Here is a 16,786-nt window from a genome sequence, read left to right as displayed (position 1 = left end):
GCAGGTCTGACGTAATCTACATAATGTGCCAGCACTGCTACATCTGAATTAACACCAAGTGGCCATAGAACATGACCACCTGCTGTGAGGTTCAGGCAGCGACTGAGTGAGCCGCGCAATCAACGGTGACGTCACTTAGGTGATTTGCGGTCACAAGTGGTTTTGGGGTTAGTAAAATGATGGGTTTTTTTGTCTTTTAGTCCAAATAAAGTACTATTTCGGTGTCTGTGTTTATTTCTTTTCCAATAACCATGGGTATCCCCCTGAGAAAACCAGCCCCCAGCTGTCGGGCTTTATCTGTGCTGGGTATTATAATATGGGGGATCCTACACCATTTTTATTTTACTGTATGATATAGACCTGCCCACACGCCTCCAAAAAAATGCACTTTGCGGACAGTAAAATAGAAATCTCATAGACTTTGCTGGGGAAAGGAAATGCATGCATTTGGGTGCATCTTTTATGACCACAAACTTCACAAAAAATGCACCAAAAATGCAGTAATAGATGTAGCGTGCGCATATAGCCTAATATTCCATACATGAAAAAATTGTGTATTCAGATGAATATTAGTGATGACTGAACACTACCATGCTCTGTAGTTAAGAGCAGTTGGATGCTTGGATGAGCGCAACTCGAGCACCCGAGTCTAATTAAAATCTTTCAGAAAAATGCTCTAGTTCCCATTAACGTCCATTATACTTTATTGCTCGAGTCGCGCCCATCCGAGCATGGTAGTGTTCTGTCATTACAAATTAATATGGATCTCTATGAGAAAAAAACCTTTTTAAGATTGCCTTCATCAATGGTACTAAAATCATTGAATTATTTACTGCTTCTGAGTAAGATAAATATTCAGTCTAAAGATTTATTTTTGTCTTTTAACAAGATAGTTGTTTTTTTTTTGTAGCATTCGCAGCTCAGTTTTTCTGAAACAGAGTTCCAAATCCCCTGCACAAACAGATCAAACAGAGTTAAAGGGAACCTGTCACCAGGATTTTCCCTAATCTGCGACCACCACCAGTAAGCACTTATATGCAGTATTGTAGAATACTGTATGTACAGTGCCTAGCGAAATTATTCAGCTCACTTTGAATTTTTTTTCAACCTTTTCCCACATTTCAGGCTTCAAACTTTATGGTGAAGAATCAACAAGTGGGACACAATTGTGAAGTTGAACGAAATTTATTGCTTATTTTAAACTTTTTTAAAAAATAAATAACTGAAAAGTGGGGCGTGCAATATTATTAGTCCCCTTTTTAAGTGAATACTTTTGTAGCGCCACCTTTTGCTGCGATTACAGCTGCAAGTCGCTTGGGGTATGTGTCCATCAGTTTTGCATATCGAGAGACTGAAATTCTTGCCCATTCTTCCTTTGCAAACAGCTCGAGCTGAGTGAGGTTGGATGGAGAGCGTTTGTGAACAGCAGTTTTCGGCTCTTTCCACAGATTCTCGATTGGGTTCAGGTCTGGACTTTGACTTGGCCATTCTAACACCTGGATACATTTATTTGTGAACCATTCCATTGTAGATTTTGCTTTGTTTGGGATCATTGTCTTGTTGGAAGACAAATCTCTGTCTCAGTCTCAGGTCTTTTGCAGACTCCAACAAGGTTTTCTTCAAGAATGGTTCTGTATTTGGCTCCATCCATCTTCCCATCAATTTTAACCATCTTCCCTGTCCCTGCTGAAGTAAAGCAGGCCCAAACCATGATGCTGACACCACCATGTTTGACAGTGGGGGTGGTGTGTTCAGGGTGATGAGCTGTGTTGCTTTTATGCCAAATATATAGTTTGGCATTGTGCCCAAATAGTTCAATTTTTAGCTTCATCTGACCAGAGAAACGTCTTCCACATGTTTGTTGTGTCTCCCAGGTGGCTTGTGGCAAACTTGAAACACTTTTTATGGGTATTTTTGAGAAATGGCTTTCTCCTTGCCACTCTTCCATAAAGGCAAGATTTGTGCAGTGTACGACTGATTGTTGTCCTATGAACAGACTCTCCTACCTCAGCTGTAGATCTCTGCAGTTCATCCAGAGTGATCATGGGCCTTTTGGCTGCATCTCTGATCAGTCTTCTCCTTGTCTGAGATGAAAGTTTGGATGGACGAACGGTTCTTGGTAGATTTGCAGTGGTATGATATTCCTTCCATTTCAATATGATCGCTTGCACAGCGCTTCTTGGGATGTTTAAAGTTTTGAAAATCTTTTTCTAACCAAATCAGACTTTAAACTTCTCCACAACAGTATCACAGACCTGCTTGTTGTGTTCCTTGGTCTTCATGATGCTATCTGCGCTTTAAGGGCACGCTCACACGAGCGTAAAAAACGGACGCGTCCAATGCGAGAAAATCTCGCATTGCACTCTGACCAATGTTAGTCAATGAGGGAGAGCAGTTGGTGAACTTTTCTCGCATCCAGAATCTGGATGTGAGAAAAGTCGCAACATGCTGCGATTTTTCTGCAAGAGCCGTATCCCTCGCACACATTTAAGTGAATGGGTGTGAGAGAAACATCGGACTGCATTCTGATGTTATCCCAGTGCAGTGCGATATACGCACAGGCTGACCATGGAGGAGATGAGGAGATTATCCCCTCCCTCTCCTCCGCAGCGCCCGCCCTCCGCTTCACAGTCGCATGACACTCGCTCACGCTCGCAGCAGAGCCTAAGCCGATGGATATTAGCATATCGCAGCCGATGCTCTCGCATCCGAGGCCCTACGCTAGTGTGAGTCCAGCCTAAACAGAACACTGAGACTATCACAGAGCAGGTGCATTTATACAGAGACTAGATTACACACAGGTGGCTTATATTTATTATCAGTCATTTAGGACTGTGAGGTAAATCCGGAGATATGACGATAAATCATGATATTCAAGTTATGTCAGGAAGCCCTCTCCTGGTGTCACCCCCCCCTTTCCTTCACACAACTCCTTCAATCAGAAAATTTACCACAGGGATAAACGGTTTGTTTAGCAGATAGGTGTCAAAGGAACTGGTCTGTGTTCCACTTACACCTCCAACAGCCATCTCCTCTGATATGGAGATTAGATGACTTGGGAACAATGGACGCAGGATGACCCCCTGCCGTCACCCTGTAACAAGAGTTATCTCATTATAAGGCTATGGAACTACCCAGACAGAACGACTCCAGTAAAAAATGGTTCATATCTCGCAAGCCATATTTCCGATAAATATGGCAACCATAAAAATGGTGTCTCCGCATGCGGACGATGCTGGCACACCCTTTTTATGGGAGCAGGACCTGGGGAAATACCCCAGGCGTGATATCAGCCAATGGGGAACTAGTAGACAAGTCATGAGTCCTCTCGTTCTGTAGCTAAATTCATAACTGTCACAATGAGAGCGTTGGCGTCTGCCTACGACGCTCCCAGGCCAAGTTATGGCCATATCCCCTGTTGTGGATATTGTCCATAACTCCAGCCAGGGGTGGAGCAGTGCTCCCTCTGAGGTCACTAAGGTAGGAGGGGACCTGGATTTGCCCAGGTTGATAACCCTACTTCGGCCATTTTCCAGTGTTCTTTCGCTGGGGGTCACGTGTAGGAAACATCTGTGGGAAGGATCCTAGAAACCTGGTCTACAGCGCCCCCCTGTGGCCAGACGCACAAGGTAACTGCTGGAACTGTGTATGCCTGTTTGTAAACCATGCTTTATCTGTAACTGTACTCTGACATATGTATATTCTGTAGATCTCCTATTGTATATATTGTAGTTTCTAGTGTGCTTTAGGCTGATTAAATTATATAATTAATCTTGGGCTGTTCTGTTATCTCGATCTTGAATCCCACGTCTGTGTGTTCGGCTAATAGTTACCGTGAAGCGGTTGGTGGCAGCGAGTTGTGCCAAGGATTATTGTGGGGAGGCCAGTGAGATTCGGGGAGGTTTTATATATTCCGCCCGCGGAGGTCGGGGGAATATATACCCTACTCTCACCGGGGACCCTTCAATAATCGGCATAAGTAGTATAGCGGCCTCCTTGCTTATTGTCGGGCAATTCCATAGTTGGCCTGACTATAAGAGGGGCGCTAGAGAGCGCGTCACGTGCTCTGTCTGTCGGTCGGGAGGTATAAAGGAGGGGTGACCCCCACTTGTTACCCCCCGATTGTGACGTACTGGTAGCCAGCGCGGGGGATTTCTGAGTGACCCCCCCGGTGGTTCGTGACATATTGGTGGCATAGCGGTGGGATCGAGATAATAGTGTGTGTGAGTGTGAGACCCATACTCCCAGACACTAAAGACTGCCTGCAGCAGCTGTGGCTGCTGGGGTCTTCAGACCAGACCAACACTAGAGTGTCAGAGTGCAGATACTGTAAGGTGTGTGGAGGCATCAGGTGTCAGTTCTGTGTCAGTGACCAAAGTCTGCAACAATGGCTGAGAGCACCAGGAGCAAAGCCAAAGGAATGGCCGATGCTCAGGCCAGAGACGATGAGGAGGTTGTCCACGAGCCCTCCAAGAGCCCGACGCCAGAGAACAGTTCTGCAGAGGACAGCGCACAACCTGGCAATTATGGACAAGATGAGGAGCAGCTCACCCAAGGGTCCTCAACGAGCCAGATGCCAGCCCTCCGCTCTGCAATGGACAGTGAATCACCAGGCTCCGCAGCGGGCCGCAGATCACCACGTGCCATTCCACCGAGCCTGGGAGGCTCGGATAGCCTTCTTCAAATGGCTATGGCCCTTCTCCAGGCTGGAGACCAGGAGGGCTACAAGGAACTCCTGGCAGAGCGCAGGGCAGAGCGGCAGGCAGCGCGTGAGGCTGCGGAGCGACGGCAACAGGCAGACCGTGACCACCAGCTGCAGCTAGCTCAGCTCCGGCCCTCATCAGCCACACGTGACCTTCAAGACACCAAACTTCCAAAGGTCCGTGTTGAGGACTTCCCAGTGCTGGAGAAGGATGGAGACTTGGACTCTTTCCTGACTGCTTTTGAACGGACTTGCTTGCAGCACCATCTGGACAAGGACCAGTGGGCCAAATACCTGACCCCCCGTTTAAGGGGTAAGGCCCTGGATATCCTTGGGGACTTGCCTACTGAGGCAGATCAGGGCTACGACACAATCAAGCGGGCCCTGATCCAACAGTACAACCTCACTCCGGAGTCCTACCGCAAGAAGTTCCGGACCCTGCAAAAGGGACCAAAGGACTCCTGGGCTGACCACCGGCGGGCACTTGCCCGAGCTGCCGACCACTGGACCCAAGGCCTGCAGCTTTCCACCGGACCGGAGATCCTGGACTTGTTCATCACGGAGCAACTCTTGTGGAACTGCCCTGAGGATCTCCGCCAGTTCATCCGAGACCAGAAGCCAAAGGGGTCCACGGCTACAGCTGCCCTGGCCGATGACTACACCAACAATCGGGCTCCTGAGGCCAGGAGAGCAGCCACCAGCAGCACCTGGAGAGGGGGTAAGATGAATTCTGCGACTGCCCCACCTGCCCCTAGACTGCAGGGGGTGTCCCCCTCAACTCCCCTCTCCAGGCCCGTGGCAGAGCCAAGACGGTGCCACCAGTGCAACCTACCTGGACACTTCAAGGCCATGTGCCCTCAGCGTCCCAAGGCCCCGGCTCCGTCCCCGTCCCAAGGGCCGCCCAAGGTGTATTGTGTGGGTGGGGGTGGTGGTAGGTCCCTGGACAGCTTCCAACCTGTCACCGTCGGCCAGTCTGTGACCATAGGACTGCGAGACAGCGCCTCGGAGGTGACTCTGGTGCGGCCTGAGATGGTGTCCCCCCCAAGACTTGATACCTGGAAAAACCCTCGCTGTCTCCGGGATTGGAGGCATTGACCCGGCGCTGCCTGTTGCTGGCATTTATGTGGACTGGGGCGCAGGGCGAGGGGTGAGAGAGGTGGGGGTAACTGATCGGATCCCTGCAAACGTGCTACTTGGGACAGATTTGGGGCAGATAACCTCCCAGTTTGGGCCCCCCCCAAGGGCTGAACCTTCAGCCAGTACTGACGTGCCTCCGGACAATGTTAATGTGTTATCTATGAATGATGTAAGGGAGGAGGGAGTGAACTCTGATTTTTCTGCTTGCATAGACACCATAGACACACACACAGCTGCAGCTGTGACAGGAGGGGAGGAGGTCAGAGAAAGGTGTGACAATGCCTCTACAAGTAATCAGCCTGTGAGCTGGGATCTGTTGCCCTCTGCAGGGATAAGCAGAGAGCAGGGTGCTGCAGGGGGAGGACCAGTGTGTGGGGTGGGGGCTACCACAGCAAATGTGGGGTCCCCAGAGATTTCACAGCGGGGTTCTGTTGCTGCAGGGGGGGAACAGGCAGGTGAGATTGGGGCCGGTCCCGGAGCGGAAGTGCTCCCAGGTAAGATCTCGGTGCAGGGTTCCCCCACAACCGGGGTGTCAGGAAGCCAGGTAGGTCTGCCTGAACCGGCGACTTGGTCAGGAACGGAGGAGGAGCAGGCACGACCCACGGTCGCAGCGGCTGTGGCCGCTGTCACCCGCAGTGGGAGTGCTGGAAGCCAAGGGGCCTCCCGGAGGTCCGATAGCTCTTCCCCTTCTGACCAAGTGGCAGCCGAGTCAGGTGGAGGCCAGGACACAGGTCCCGGGGTACTGACCGAAGATGTGACAGTCTCGTCGATTCTGGCCACATCTAGTCAGGGGTTTCAGGCAGCGTTAGAAGCTGACGACAGCCTGAAAGCTCTAAAGGAGCAGGCGGCACAGCCTCCCTCGGACTCGGACCCGGAGCGAGTGGTCTGGGACCAAGGACGGCTGTACCGGGTCACGGTCCAGCAGGGTTCACCGGAGGCGTGGCCCAGGGACCGACAGTTAGTGGTACCCTATCCGTTCCGGACGGAGTTGTTGCGGATCGCACATGAGATTCCGATGGCCGGACACCTAGGGATCGCTAAGACCAAGGCCAGGTTAAACCAGCATTTCTACTGGCCAAAAATGGGGGCCGATGTGGCTGCCTACTGCCGTTCGTGTGAAACCTGTCAGAGAGTGGGGAAGGCGGGGCCACACCCCAAAGCCCCACTGGTATCTCTGCCCATCATCGATGAGCCTTTCAGGAGGGTGGCTGTGGATCTGGTCGGCCCGCTGGCCATCCCCAGCAGCTCCGGGAAACGCTTCATACTGACGGTAGTGGACTATGCCACCCGGTACCCAGAAGCAGTGGCCTTGTCCATTCGGGCTGACAAGGTGGCCACCGCCTTGCTGGAGATTTTCTCCCGAGTGGGTTTTCCCCAGGAAATGCTCACTGACCGGGGGACCCAATTCATGTCCCAGCTGATGGAGGCCCTCTGTAAGCAGGTCCAGGTGCGACATCTGGTGGCCAGCCCGTACCATCCACAGACTAATGGCCTGTGCGAGCGGTTCAATGGCACCCTAAAGCAGATGCTTAAGATGTTGGTCGACTCCCACGGGCGTGACTGGGAGCGGTATCTCCCACACCTGTTATTTGCTTACCGGGAGGTCCCACAGGCCTCAACAGGATTCTCACCGTTTGAGCTCCTGTACGGGCGACGTGTGCGGGGCCCCCTGGCTCTGGTGAAAGAGGCTTGGGAAGGGGATTTGGCCACCCCTGGAGTGTCGGTTATCGAGTATGTCATGCGCTTCCGGGACAAAATGCAGGCCTTGACGCAACTGGTACACGACAATATGGCTCAAGCCCAGGCCGATCAGAAGCGTTGGTACGACCAGAACGCTTGTGAGAGGACCTACCAAGTGGGTCAAAAGGTGTGGGTACTGGTCCCCGTACCACAGGACAAGCTTCAGGCAGCCTGGGAAGGCCCATACCTCGTGTACCAGCAGCTCAACCCTGTGACGTACCTGGTCACCCTGGACCCTGCCCGTGGAAGGCGGAAGCCCTTCCATGTGAACATGATGAAGGCACATCATGAGCGGGAGGCGTGTGCGCTCCCCGTGTGCAACCTGCCCGAGGAGGGAGAAGCGGAAACCCTCTTGGATATGCTAGCCCAGGTTAGGGCAGGCGGATCCATTGAGGATGTGGAGGTTGGCCACCAGCTCTTGGAGGACCAACGGTCCCAGCTGTGGGCCACCCTACACCCCTTCCGGGGGTTGTTTACCAACCAGCCCGGAAGGACTAACTTGGCTGTCCATCACGTGGACACTGGGGATCATCCCCCGATCAGGCGTTCAGCATATCGGGTCTCCCTGGAGGTGCAGCAACACATGCGCCAGGAGATTGACGAGATGCTGAAGCTGGGGGTGATCCAGGCATCCAACAGCGCTTGGGCCTCGCCTGTAGTCCTCGTCCCTAAGAAGGACCGAACCACTCGGTTCTGCATGGACTACAGGGGGCTCAATGCTGTCACGGTCGCCGATGCGTACCCAATGCCACGCATCGATGACCTGCTCGATCAGTTGGCCGGGGCTCAGTACCTGACCATCATGGATCTGAGCCGGGGATATTGGCAGATCCCCCTGACTCGCAAGGCCAGGGAACGCTCTGCCTTTATTACCCCATTTGGACTGTACGAGTCCACGGTGATGCCATTCGGGATGAGGAATGCCCCTGCCACCTTCCAGCGGATGGTCAACACCCTGCTCAAGGGACTTGAAGGGTACGCGGCCGCGTACCTGGATGACATTGCCGTCTTCAGTCCCACCTGGGAAGATCACCTAGAGCATCTAGCACAGGTGCTCAGGCGGATCCACCAGGCAGGTTTGACCATCAAGCCGGGAAAGTGTCAGCTGGCCATGAGCGAGGTCCAGTACCTCGGTCACCGGGTAGGCGGGAGAACACTGAAGCCCGAGCCTGAGAAAGTGGAGGCCATCGCGTCCTGGCCCACCCCCAGGACCAAGAAGCAGGTGATGTCCTTCTTGGGGACCGCTGGGTACTATAGGAGGTTTGTTCCATGCTATAGTAGCCTGGCAAAGCCCTTGACGGACCTCACCAAGAAGAAGCTGCCCTCTGCAGTCGATTGGACAATGGACTGCGAGACAGCCTTCCGGGCCCTAAAGGACGCCCTGTCCAGCCCGCCCGTGCTACAGGCAGCCGACTTCACGCGGCCGTTTGTAGTACAGACCGACGCCAGTGACTTCGGCCTCGGTGCGGTGCTCAGCCAGGTGGACTCTGCGAGCCAAGAGCACCCAGTCTTGTATCTGAGCAGGAAGCTGTTACCAAGGGAAGTGGCCTATTCCACGATGGAAAAGGAGTGCCTGGCCATAGTGTGGGCCCTGCAGCGTCTGCAACCCTATCTATACGGGCGCCACTTCATCGTGGAGACGGACCACAATCCCCTCAGCTGGTTACACACTGTCTCCGGGACGAATGGCAGGTTGTTGCGATGGAGCCTGGCGCTCCAGCAATACAACTTCACCATTCGACACAAAAGGGGCCGTGACCACGGTAACGCAGACGGGCTGTCCCGACAAGGAGAGGTCGCGGACGGGCGCACGGGGGAACACCGGAGTGTGCTGCCCCCTAGCGCCCTCAAAAGGGGGGAGGTGTGAGGTAAATCCGGAGATATGACGATAAATCATGATATTCAAGTTATGTCAGGAAGCCCTCTCCTGGTGTCACCCCCCCTTTCCTTCATACAACTCCTTCAATCAGAAAATTTACCACAGGGATAAACGGTTTGTTTAGCAGATAGGTGTCAAAGGAACTGGTCTGTGTTCCACTTACACCTCCAACAGCCATCTCCTCTGATATGGAGATTAGATGACTTGGGAACAATGGACGCAGGATGACCCCCTGCCGTCACCCTGTAACAAGAGTTGTATCTCATTATAAGGCTATGGAACTACCCAGACAGAACGACTCCAGTAAAAAATGGTTCATATCTCGCAAGCCATATTTCCGATAAATATGGCAACCATAAAAATGGTGTCTCCGCATGCGGACGATGCTGGCACACCCTTTTTATGGGAGCAGGACCTGGGGAAATACCCCAGGCGTGATATCAGCCAATGGGGAACTAGTAGACAAGTCATGAGTCCTCTCGTTCTGTAGCTAAATTCATAACTGTCACAATGAGAGCGTTGGCGTCTGCCTACGACGCTCCCAGGCCAAGTTATGGCCATATCCCCTGTTGTGGATATTGTCCATAACTCCAGCCAGGGGTGGAGCAGTGCTCCCTCTGAGGTCACTAAGGTAGGAGGGGACCTGGATTTGCCCAGGTTGATAACCCTACTTCGGCCATTTTCCAGTGTTCTTTCGCTGGGGGTCACGTGTAGGAAACATCTGTGGGAAGGATCCTAGAAACCTGGTCTACAGCGCCCCCCTGTGGCCAGACGCACAAGGTAACTGCTGGAACTGTGTATGCCTGTTTGTAAACCATGCTTTATCTGTAACTGTACTCTGACATATGTATATTCTGTAGATCTCCTATTGTATATATTGTAGTTTCTAGTGTGCTTTAGGCTGATTAAATTATATAATTAATCTTGGGCTGTTCTGTTATCTCGATCTTGAATCCCACGTCTGTGTGTTCGGCTAATAGTTACCGTGAAGCGGTTGGTGGCAGCGAGTTGTGCCAAGGATTATTGTGGGGAGGCCAGTGAGATTCGGGGAGGTTTTATATATTCCGCCCGCGGAGGTCGGGGGAATATATACCCTACTCTCACCGGGGACCCTTCAATAATCGGCATAAGTAGTATAGCGGCCTCCTTGCTTATTGTCGGGCAATTCCATAGTTGGCCTGACTATAAGAGGGGCGCTAGAGAGCGCGTCACGTGCTCTGTCTGTCGGTCGGGAGGTATAAAGGAGGGGTGACCCCCACTTGTTACCCCCTGATTGTGACGTACTGGTAGCCAGCGCGGGGGATTTCTGAGTGACCCCCCCGGTGGTTCGTGACAAGGACAACATTGGATCATTCAGAGATCCTCAATGAACTTCTGGAGTGAGTTTGCTGCACTGAAAGTAAAGGGGATGAATAATATTGCACGCCCCACTTTTCAGTTCTTTACTTTTTTTAAAAAAGTTTTTAAAATAAGCAATAAATTTGGTTCAACTTCACAATTGTGTCCCACTTGTTGTTGATTCTTCACCATAACATTAACATTTTTATCTTTGAAGCCTGAAATGTGGGAAAAGGTTGAAAAATTCAAGGGAGCTGAATACTTTCGCAAGGCACTGTATATACAGTATTCTACAATGCTGTATATAAGGGCTTACTGGTGGTGGATGCAGGTTATTAAAGGGAACCAATCACCAGGATTTCCATATATAACCTAAAGCCAGTGCTATACTGGCACTATCAGGCTGATTATCTACATACCATTAGTGTTTAGGCTTTCAAATCTAAGACAGTAAAGTTTTAAAAAAAAATCGTCAGCTGCTTGAGTGACGGCTGCACTGGAGCAGATAATATATTCATACTTATCCCCTCCCCCTGTTAGAATTAGCATAAGTATTATACAAACGATTCGCTTTGTTGCAGGACCTGTGAGGTCATACCCATGTGACCTGGTATCCAGCTTTATTGGCTCAGGCCCCGCCCCTTCTGGTCACATGGGTATGACCCCACACAGGTCCTGCAACAAAGAGATTTAGCTTAAGTATTATACAAACGATTCAAACAGGGAGGGGATAACTATCAATATCGCAGCTAATTTTATAAAGTTACTTTTTTGGATTTCAAAAACTAAACAGCTGAGCTTGGCACTAAAGGTATATATAGAATCAGCATGATAACGCCAGTATAGCACTGGCTTTAGCTTATATACGAAAATCCTGGTGACAGGTTCCCTTTAAAGAAAATCCTGGTGACAGGTTCCCTTTAAGAGAAGTCTGACTACCTGCAGCCACCACTGGAGAAGGCTTACCACTAGTGGGAGTTTAGGAGTATGCAGGAAACTCCCTCTAGTGGTGGCTGCACATAACAGAATTCTAGTTACGTCGCTTTCATGTTTTCCCAAGGGGGGTTTGGAGCTCTGGATCAGACCGCTTTAATAACTTTGTCAGTAAATTGATGATTTCATTTTATATTGCCCTAACTGTTTGTTTCTTCCCCAGACATACACTGGGCCCTTTGTATATTATGTTAGAGCTGCTTTAATTGATGACGACATCCGGCATATATTGAACCATATGGGTTACATACAAGAGCAAGGCACAGTCTACAGACTGAAGGACCACGTGGACACCACGCAAGTCAAGAAAGTCTCCTTTGAACTTTTTCTAGCCCGAGTTGAATGTGAACTTCTCCTAGAAATCTACCTGCAAGTGAAGGATAAAGGTTATTTAGAAGTAGACGTGGTAAACGAGCGCAAAAACAGCAATGAGGACGTTAGGGGCTGCACGGACGAAATGAAGAGGCGTGTGGAGTGTAAGGAATCCTTAAACGTATCCATGGCTAGAATGGTTCTTCAGAAATCTGCCAGTGAGAGGGCTCCATCTAAGGATTACTTCAAGCAAAAAGTTACAAAACCATCCAAGTCCGTCGACACCTACGACAGCTACTGGGACAGCAAAAACAAACCGCCACTTACTGCATCCCTCAGCCTGCGCAAGGAGCCCATCCTGGTTGACGCTGAAGACGACCTCAAAGACGAAATCATACGTCCCCCACACTCCTTGCTGACTATGTCCAGCTCTCTGCACGGCTGCTCCGATGAGTTTTTAAATCTTTCCTCCAACCCCAACGGCCTAATACGAGCCAACGCCACATACGGCTACTTCCCCAACGAAGATGATGTAGACTTATATACGGACATGGATGCTAGATTACTAAATGTGAAGAGGCCCGAGTCCTGGCTGTTTGAAAGCAAAATGAACCCGTCTTATCACAAGCGTTCGCAAGTAGCCAAAGACACCGTATTCATAAAGTGCCAAAACTGCGGCGTACCCTCCGGCAGCCTCGTATGCCAAAAGTGTGACAGTCTGCTTCTCTACAGACCCGACGGCCCTTTGCTTAAACAGAACAACCTATCAATCAAAACTACTGTACAAAACGACACCTACTCCTCCGGCTCAGCGCTGCGAGACAAGTCTTCTTCGTATGGGACCTCATCATCCCAGGAACGCCCTTCTCAGCAGAACGCCAAAATGAAGCCTTCCACCACCATGCGCTGCGGCTTCTGCAACCGAGCTGGAGCATCCAACACCTGCACAGTTTGCTCCAAAGTCTCGTGCGATGCTTGCGTTGTTGCTTACTCTCATGAGTATTGTTGCCGAAAAAGCGATCATCACAGGTTTGCACCAAACAATCAGCTAAACTATAAATCCTCTCAACTCTCCCACCTTGTATACAGATAAACACGCAAATTACAATTTCCTTTCTTTTTTTTCTTTTTCTTTGTTTATATATATATTTTTTTGTTTTGTTTTTGTTTTTTTTTTAATTTTTCCCTTCCTTTGAAAAAAAAGGGCTAAAGGACAAAGACCTCTGAACTGGAATAACCCCACTGACCGCCTGCTAGAACAAATACCACGGTGAAAGGGTTCAGGGAGAAGATCCCAATCAGTGTTTTGTGGTTCCTTACAGACCTTGCTGCTATACCATGGTGCAATAAATCCTTAGGCTTGCTATTTAAATTAAAATCCTTTCCGAGCAGGAGATGAAATATGTTTTAGTGTGATATCTGCATATTCAAAGCCATTAAATGGTCCGGATTCTGAGAATAGAAGTTCAGGGGTTAAATGGTCACTAACGAGAATCACTTTACCCTCCCCCCACCACCACTTTGGTCCAATTATTAATTTCTATAGCAAGTGCGCACTTTGAGGATTTGTTAGGTAGGTAAGCGCGTCTTATAAAGCGATGCTAAATTCTAAGGCAGAAGCAGTTTATTTTGCAGATTAATATTTAATATCTCACAGATCTTCACCCACAATGGATTTTTTTTTTTCTTTAAAAACAATCGTACAAACAAAATTGTGAAAGGTTTCTTGATTCAGGTAATTTTACTTAGTCGTTCACGTCTGGTTTGCATGCAGTGACCCTGCCGAAATGATATCCAGGTTTCAGTGTCTGGCTGTTTACTGAGATGGTCGTGCCCTGTTCTCTGATCTATGGCAGTTTTACTGTGTATAATGTGGGGTTAATAAGTATATAGTTCCAGATGATGCTCTATAATAACGACACTCGTGTCACTTGCCGAGGTTTTGTTTTTTTTTTCCCCCACATAAATTTATCAACGTATTTAAAATCCTAAATAAAAGTGGACTGAGATTCATGTGCTGATGCTTTGAGCTGCCCCTTCTGTACAAATGGTTTATTGCGTTATGTTGCCGCCTTATACGTTTTTGCTTCAGGTTTTACAGACCTTTAAGTGAATGACCTTGAACGTCATTGATTGTGGATAGAGTTGAGCGAGTACCTAATTATTCATACTCGCTTTACCCTTAACGAGTACTGCCTAATACTCCCGTATTCGTTCTCAATAGCGTGTGCAATGCAAGTCAGTGGGGAAAAACCTCGCAATGTAACGGGTAACCCAAATGCCGTGCTATTCATGTGAGTAGCGAATAGTGCGGAATTACGGTTACTCATTACAATTTGAGTATTCCCCATTGACTTGCATTGCGCACGTTGTTCGGAATGAATATGCGAGTATTAGACAGTACTCGTTATGAGAATAGTGAGTACGAATAGTTAGGTACTCGCTCAACTCTAATTGTGGGAAGATTCACTTGAAAGTTTGTACATATGGAGGGTTGCGGTGTGGTCATGTAGGCCAGAGGTCCCCAACTCCAGTCATCAAGGCCCACCAACAGTGCAGGTTTTTGGGATTTCCTTAGTATTGCACAGGTGTTAATGTAATTACCTGCCCAGGTGCTGGTTCCAACAGCAGTGCAATGCTAAGGAAATCCTGAAAACATGCACTGTTGGTGGGCCTTGAGGACTGGAGTTGGGGAACCCTGATGTAGGCAATGTAGAAATCTAATGTCCTGGTCACGAAAAAATCAAACATAGGGGCGAATCAAAGTGTTAGTGCACTGGAGGAGTGCGGATGGCTTCTGAGTGCACTGACACGCCCTAGTGCACTTTCAGCCTGATTTGTATATGAATTCTACACTAGATTTCATATGACGGGCACAAAAAGGTATCATTTTATACAGCCTTACCACTACTTCCATATGTAGAACAGGGCGGACTGCTTTCCGGTAAAGGGAACCTGACAGCGGATACGTGCTGCACAATGTACGGGCAGCATCTATCAGACACTGGCTGCATTATTTTAGGCAGGTATGTTTGTCTCAAATATACAGTGGAACCTTGGTTTACGAGAACAATCCGTTCTGGGAGTGTGCTTGTAAACCAAGTTACTCGTCTAGCAAAGCAAAACTTCCCATAGGAAATAATGCAAGCTCAGACAATTCGTTCCACAACTTGTTCATTGACCCATCCTGGTCCCCTATTGTGCCATTCCACACACGCACAAACACGCACACGCATATTATGGTCACCTAACCTTCAATTCCCTCGCCGGCCTCCTGGTTCTTGTAGTTCGCTGGCACAGGATGTGTATCGGGTAACCATCGCGACCGATGCCGGAGCTTGCTTCTGATTGGCCAGCGCGCTGCCTTTTGAGTAGCGGCTGACAGCGGAACCTATACACATACTGTATTGGCAGACTACAAGAACCTGGAGGCTGGCGATGGAACGGAAGGTAAGGAGAGTATAATGTGTTTGTGTGTTGACTGCAAGAGCGGGTCAGAGCATGGTGAAAGTACGGAACCGGAAGTGTGTGCGGTGAGCATTTGCTCGTACAGCATAGCTTGCTCGTAAACTGAGTTACAAACTTACAGCAAGCTTTGCTCATATTGCGAAATGCTTGCACACAAAGTTACTCGTAAACAAAGGTTCCACTGTACTTCAAAATCCACATGGGAAACTAGTCGTAAAGGCCGGTCTCTCGGCTTCTCCCTAACCACTGTCCATTACTGATGGATCTCTCCCTATACAAGCACACAGGGAAAGACCTGTCAGTTAAGGAGGATCGGGTGGGGAAAAGGCACTGATGACGGCCTTTTCGACAAACCACCATATAGCTTGGTCCACAGCTATTTTGTAAGTGTGTTTGACTTTGAAGCACTGAGGTGTTGCAGAGACAAACGTCCTGGGCTGAAATTACACAGCCAGTGGCTCTGGCTATCATCTTCAGCATCTATCAGATGTCAGGTGTTCTTTAAAGAGTTAAGGGGGGCTTTCCAACCATATCCTTGATTATGGCATTCCATTTATTAATGCCATAAAGGCTTGGTTAGTCAGAGGTCTGAGCAATACAACCCAACCCTCAACTAACCCAAGATGTGACTGTACCTCATTCATTAAAGTGAATATGTGAGGAAAAACCCTTGGTTTCAGGTTCTATGGAGGGGGAGGAGCTAGAGGCAGACACATTCTGCTGCAAGTTCTCCTGAAATGACAGTTACATTCTACTGCAATGTTTAAATTGTAACTGTCATTTCAGGAGAACTTGCAGCAGAATGTGTCTGCCTCTAGCTCCTCCCCTTCCATAGAACTTTGAGCACCAGTGTCGTTATCTCTTTTATTAATGGGGAAATCTGTCTTCACTTGAATACAGATTTTGCAACATGAAAGATCAGTCCAGACGGGGAATGAAGCGGACTTCTCTGGTGTGAGAAACCTTTTTTTTTCCATCTGCACTATTAATTGAAAACTATGGTTACACTTTTTAAATGTAGATAACCTAGCTTCCTCTGGTAATGCCATGTCATGAGGTCTCCCGGTGATTGGGCCCCATTCTGATCACTGGTTTTTTTTCTATAGTGTATACTCCATAGACATGTATTTATTTAAGAGGAATTTCCAATACATTTTTCAGAAGTATGAGATTGGAAATCCACTGATTACTAAATTGATAGCACTATGCACTTCTAG

The 16,786-nt window shown here is 49.1% G+C and overlaps 1 protein-coding gene across 2 annotated transcripts in view; it reads left to right on the top strand.

Moving 5' to 3' along the window:
• Positions 1 to 16,312, top strand: part of SPATA2 (spermatogenesis associated 2) — a 51,455-nt gene extending 35,143 nt beyond the window's left edge. For both annotated transcript variants that reach the window (XM_075350613.1, XM_075350612.1), the window contains exon 3: positions 11,953 to 16,312. In XM_075350613.1, the coding sequence (XP_075206728.1) occupies positions 11,953 to 13,194 (1,242 nt within the window). In that variant the 3' untranslated portion in view covers positions 13,195 to 16,312. The remainder of the gene's footprint in view (positions 1 to 11,952) is intronic.
• The last annotated feature ends 474 nt before the right edge of the window (positions 16,313 to 16,786 follow it).

Source organism: Anomaloglossus baeobatrachus, chromosome 5 (assembly GCF_048569485.1).
Source record: "Anomaloglossus baeobatrachus isolate aAnoBae1 chromosome 5, aAnoBae1.hap1, whole genome shotgun sequence".
Classification (NCBI taxonomy): domain Eukaryota; kingdom Metazoa; phylum Chordata; class Amphibia; order Anura; family Aromobatidae; genus Anomaloglossus; species Anomaloglossus baeobatrachus.
Note: the sequence above shows the minus strand (reverse complement) of the source record. Positions and strands in the feature narration are given on the sequence as shown.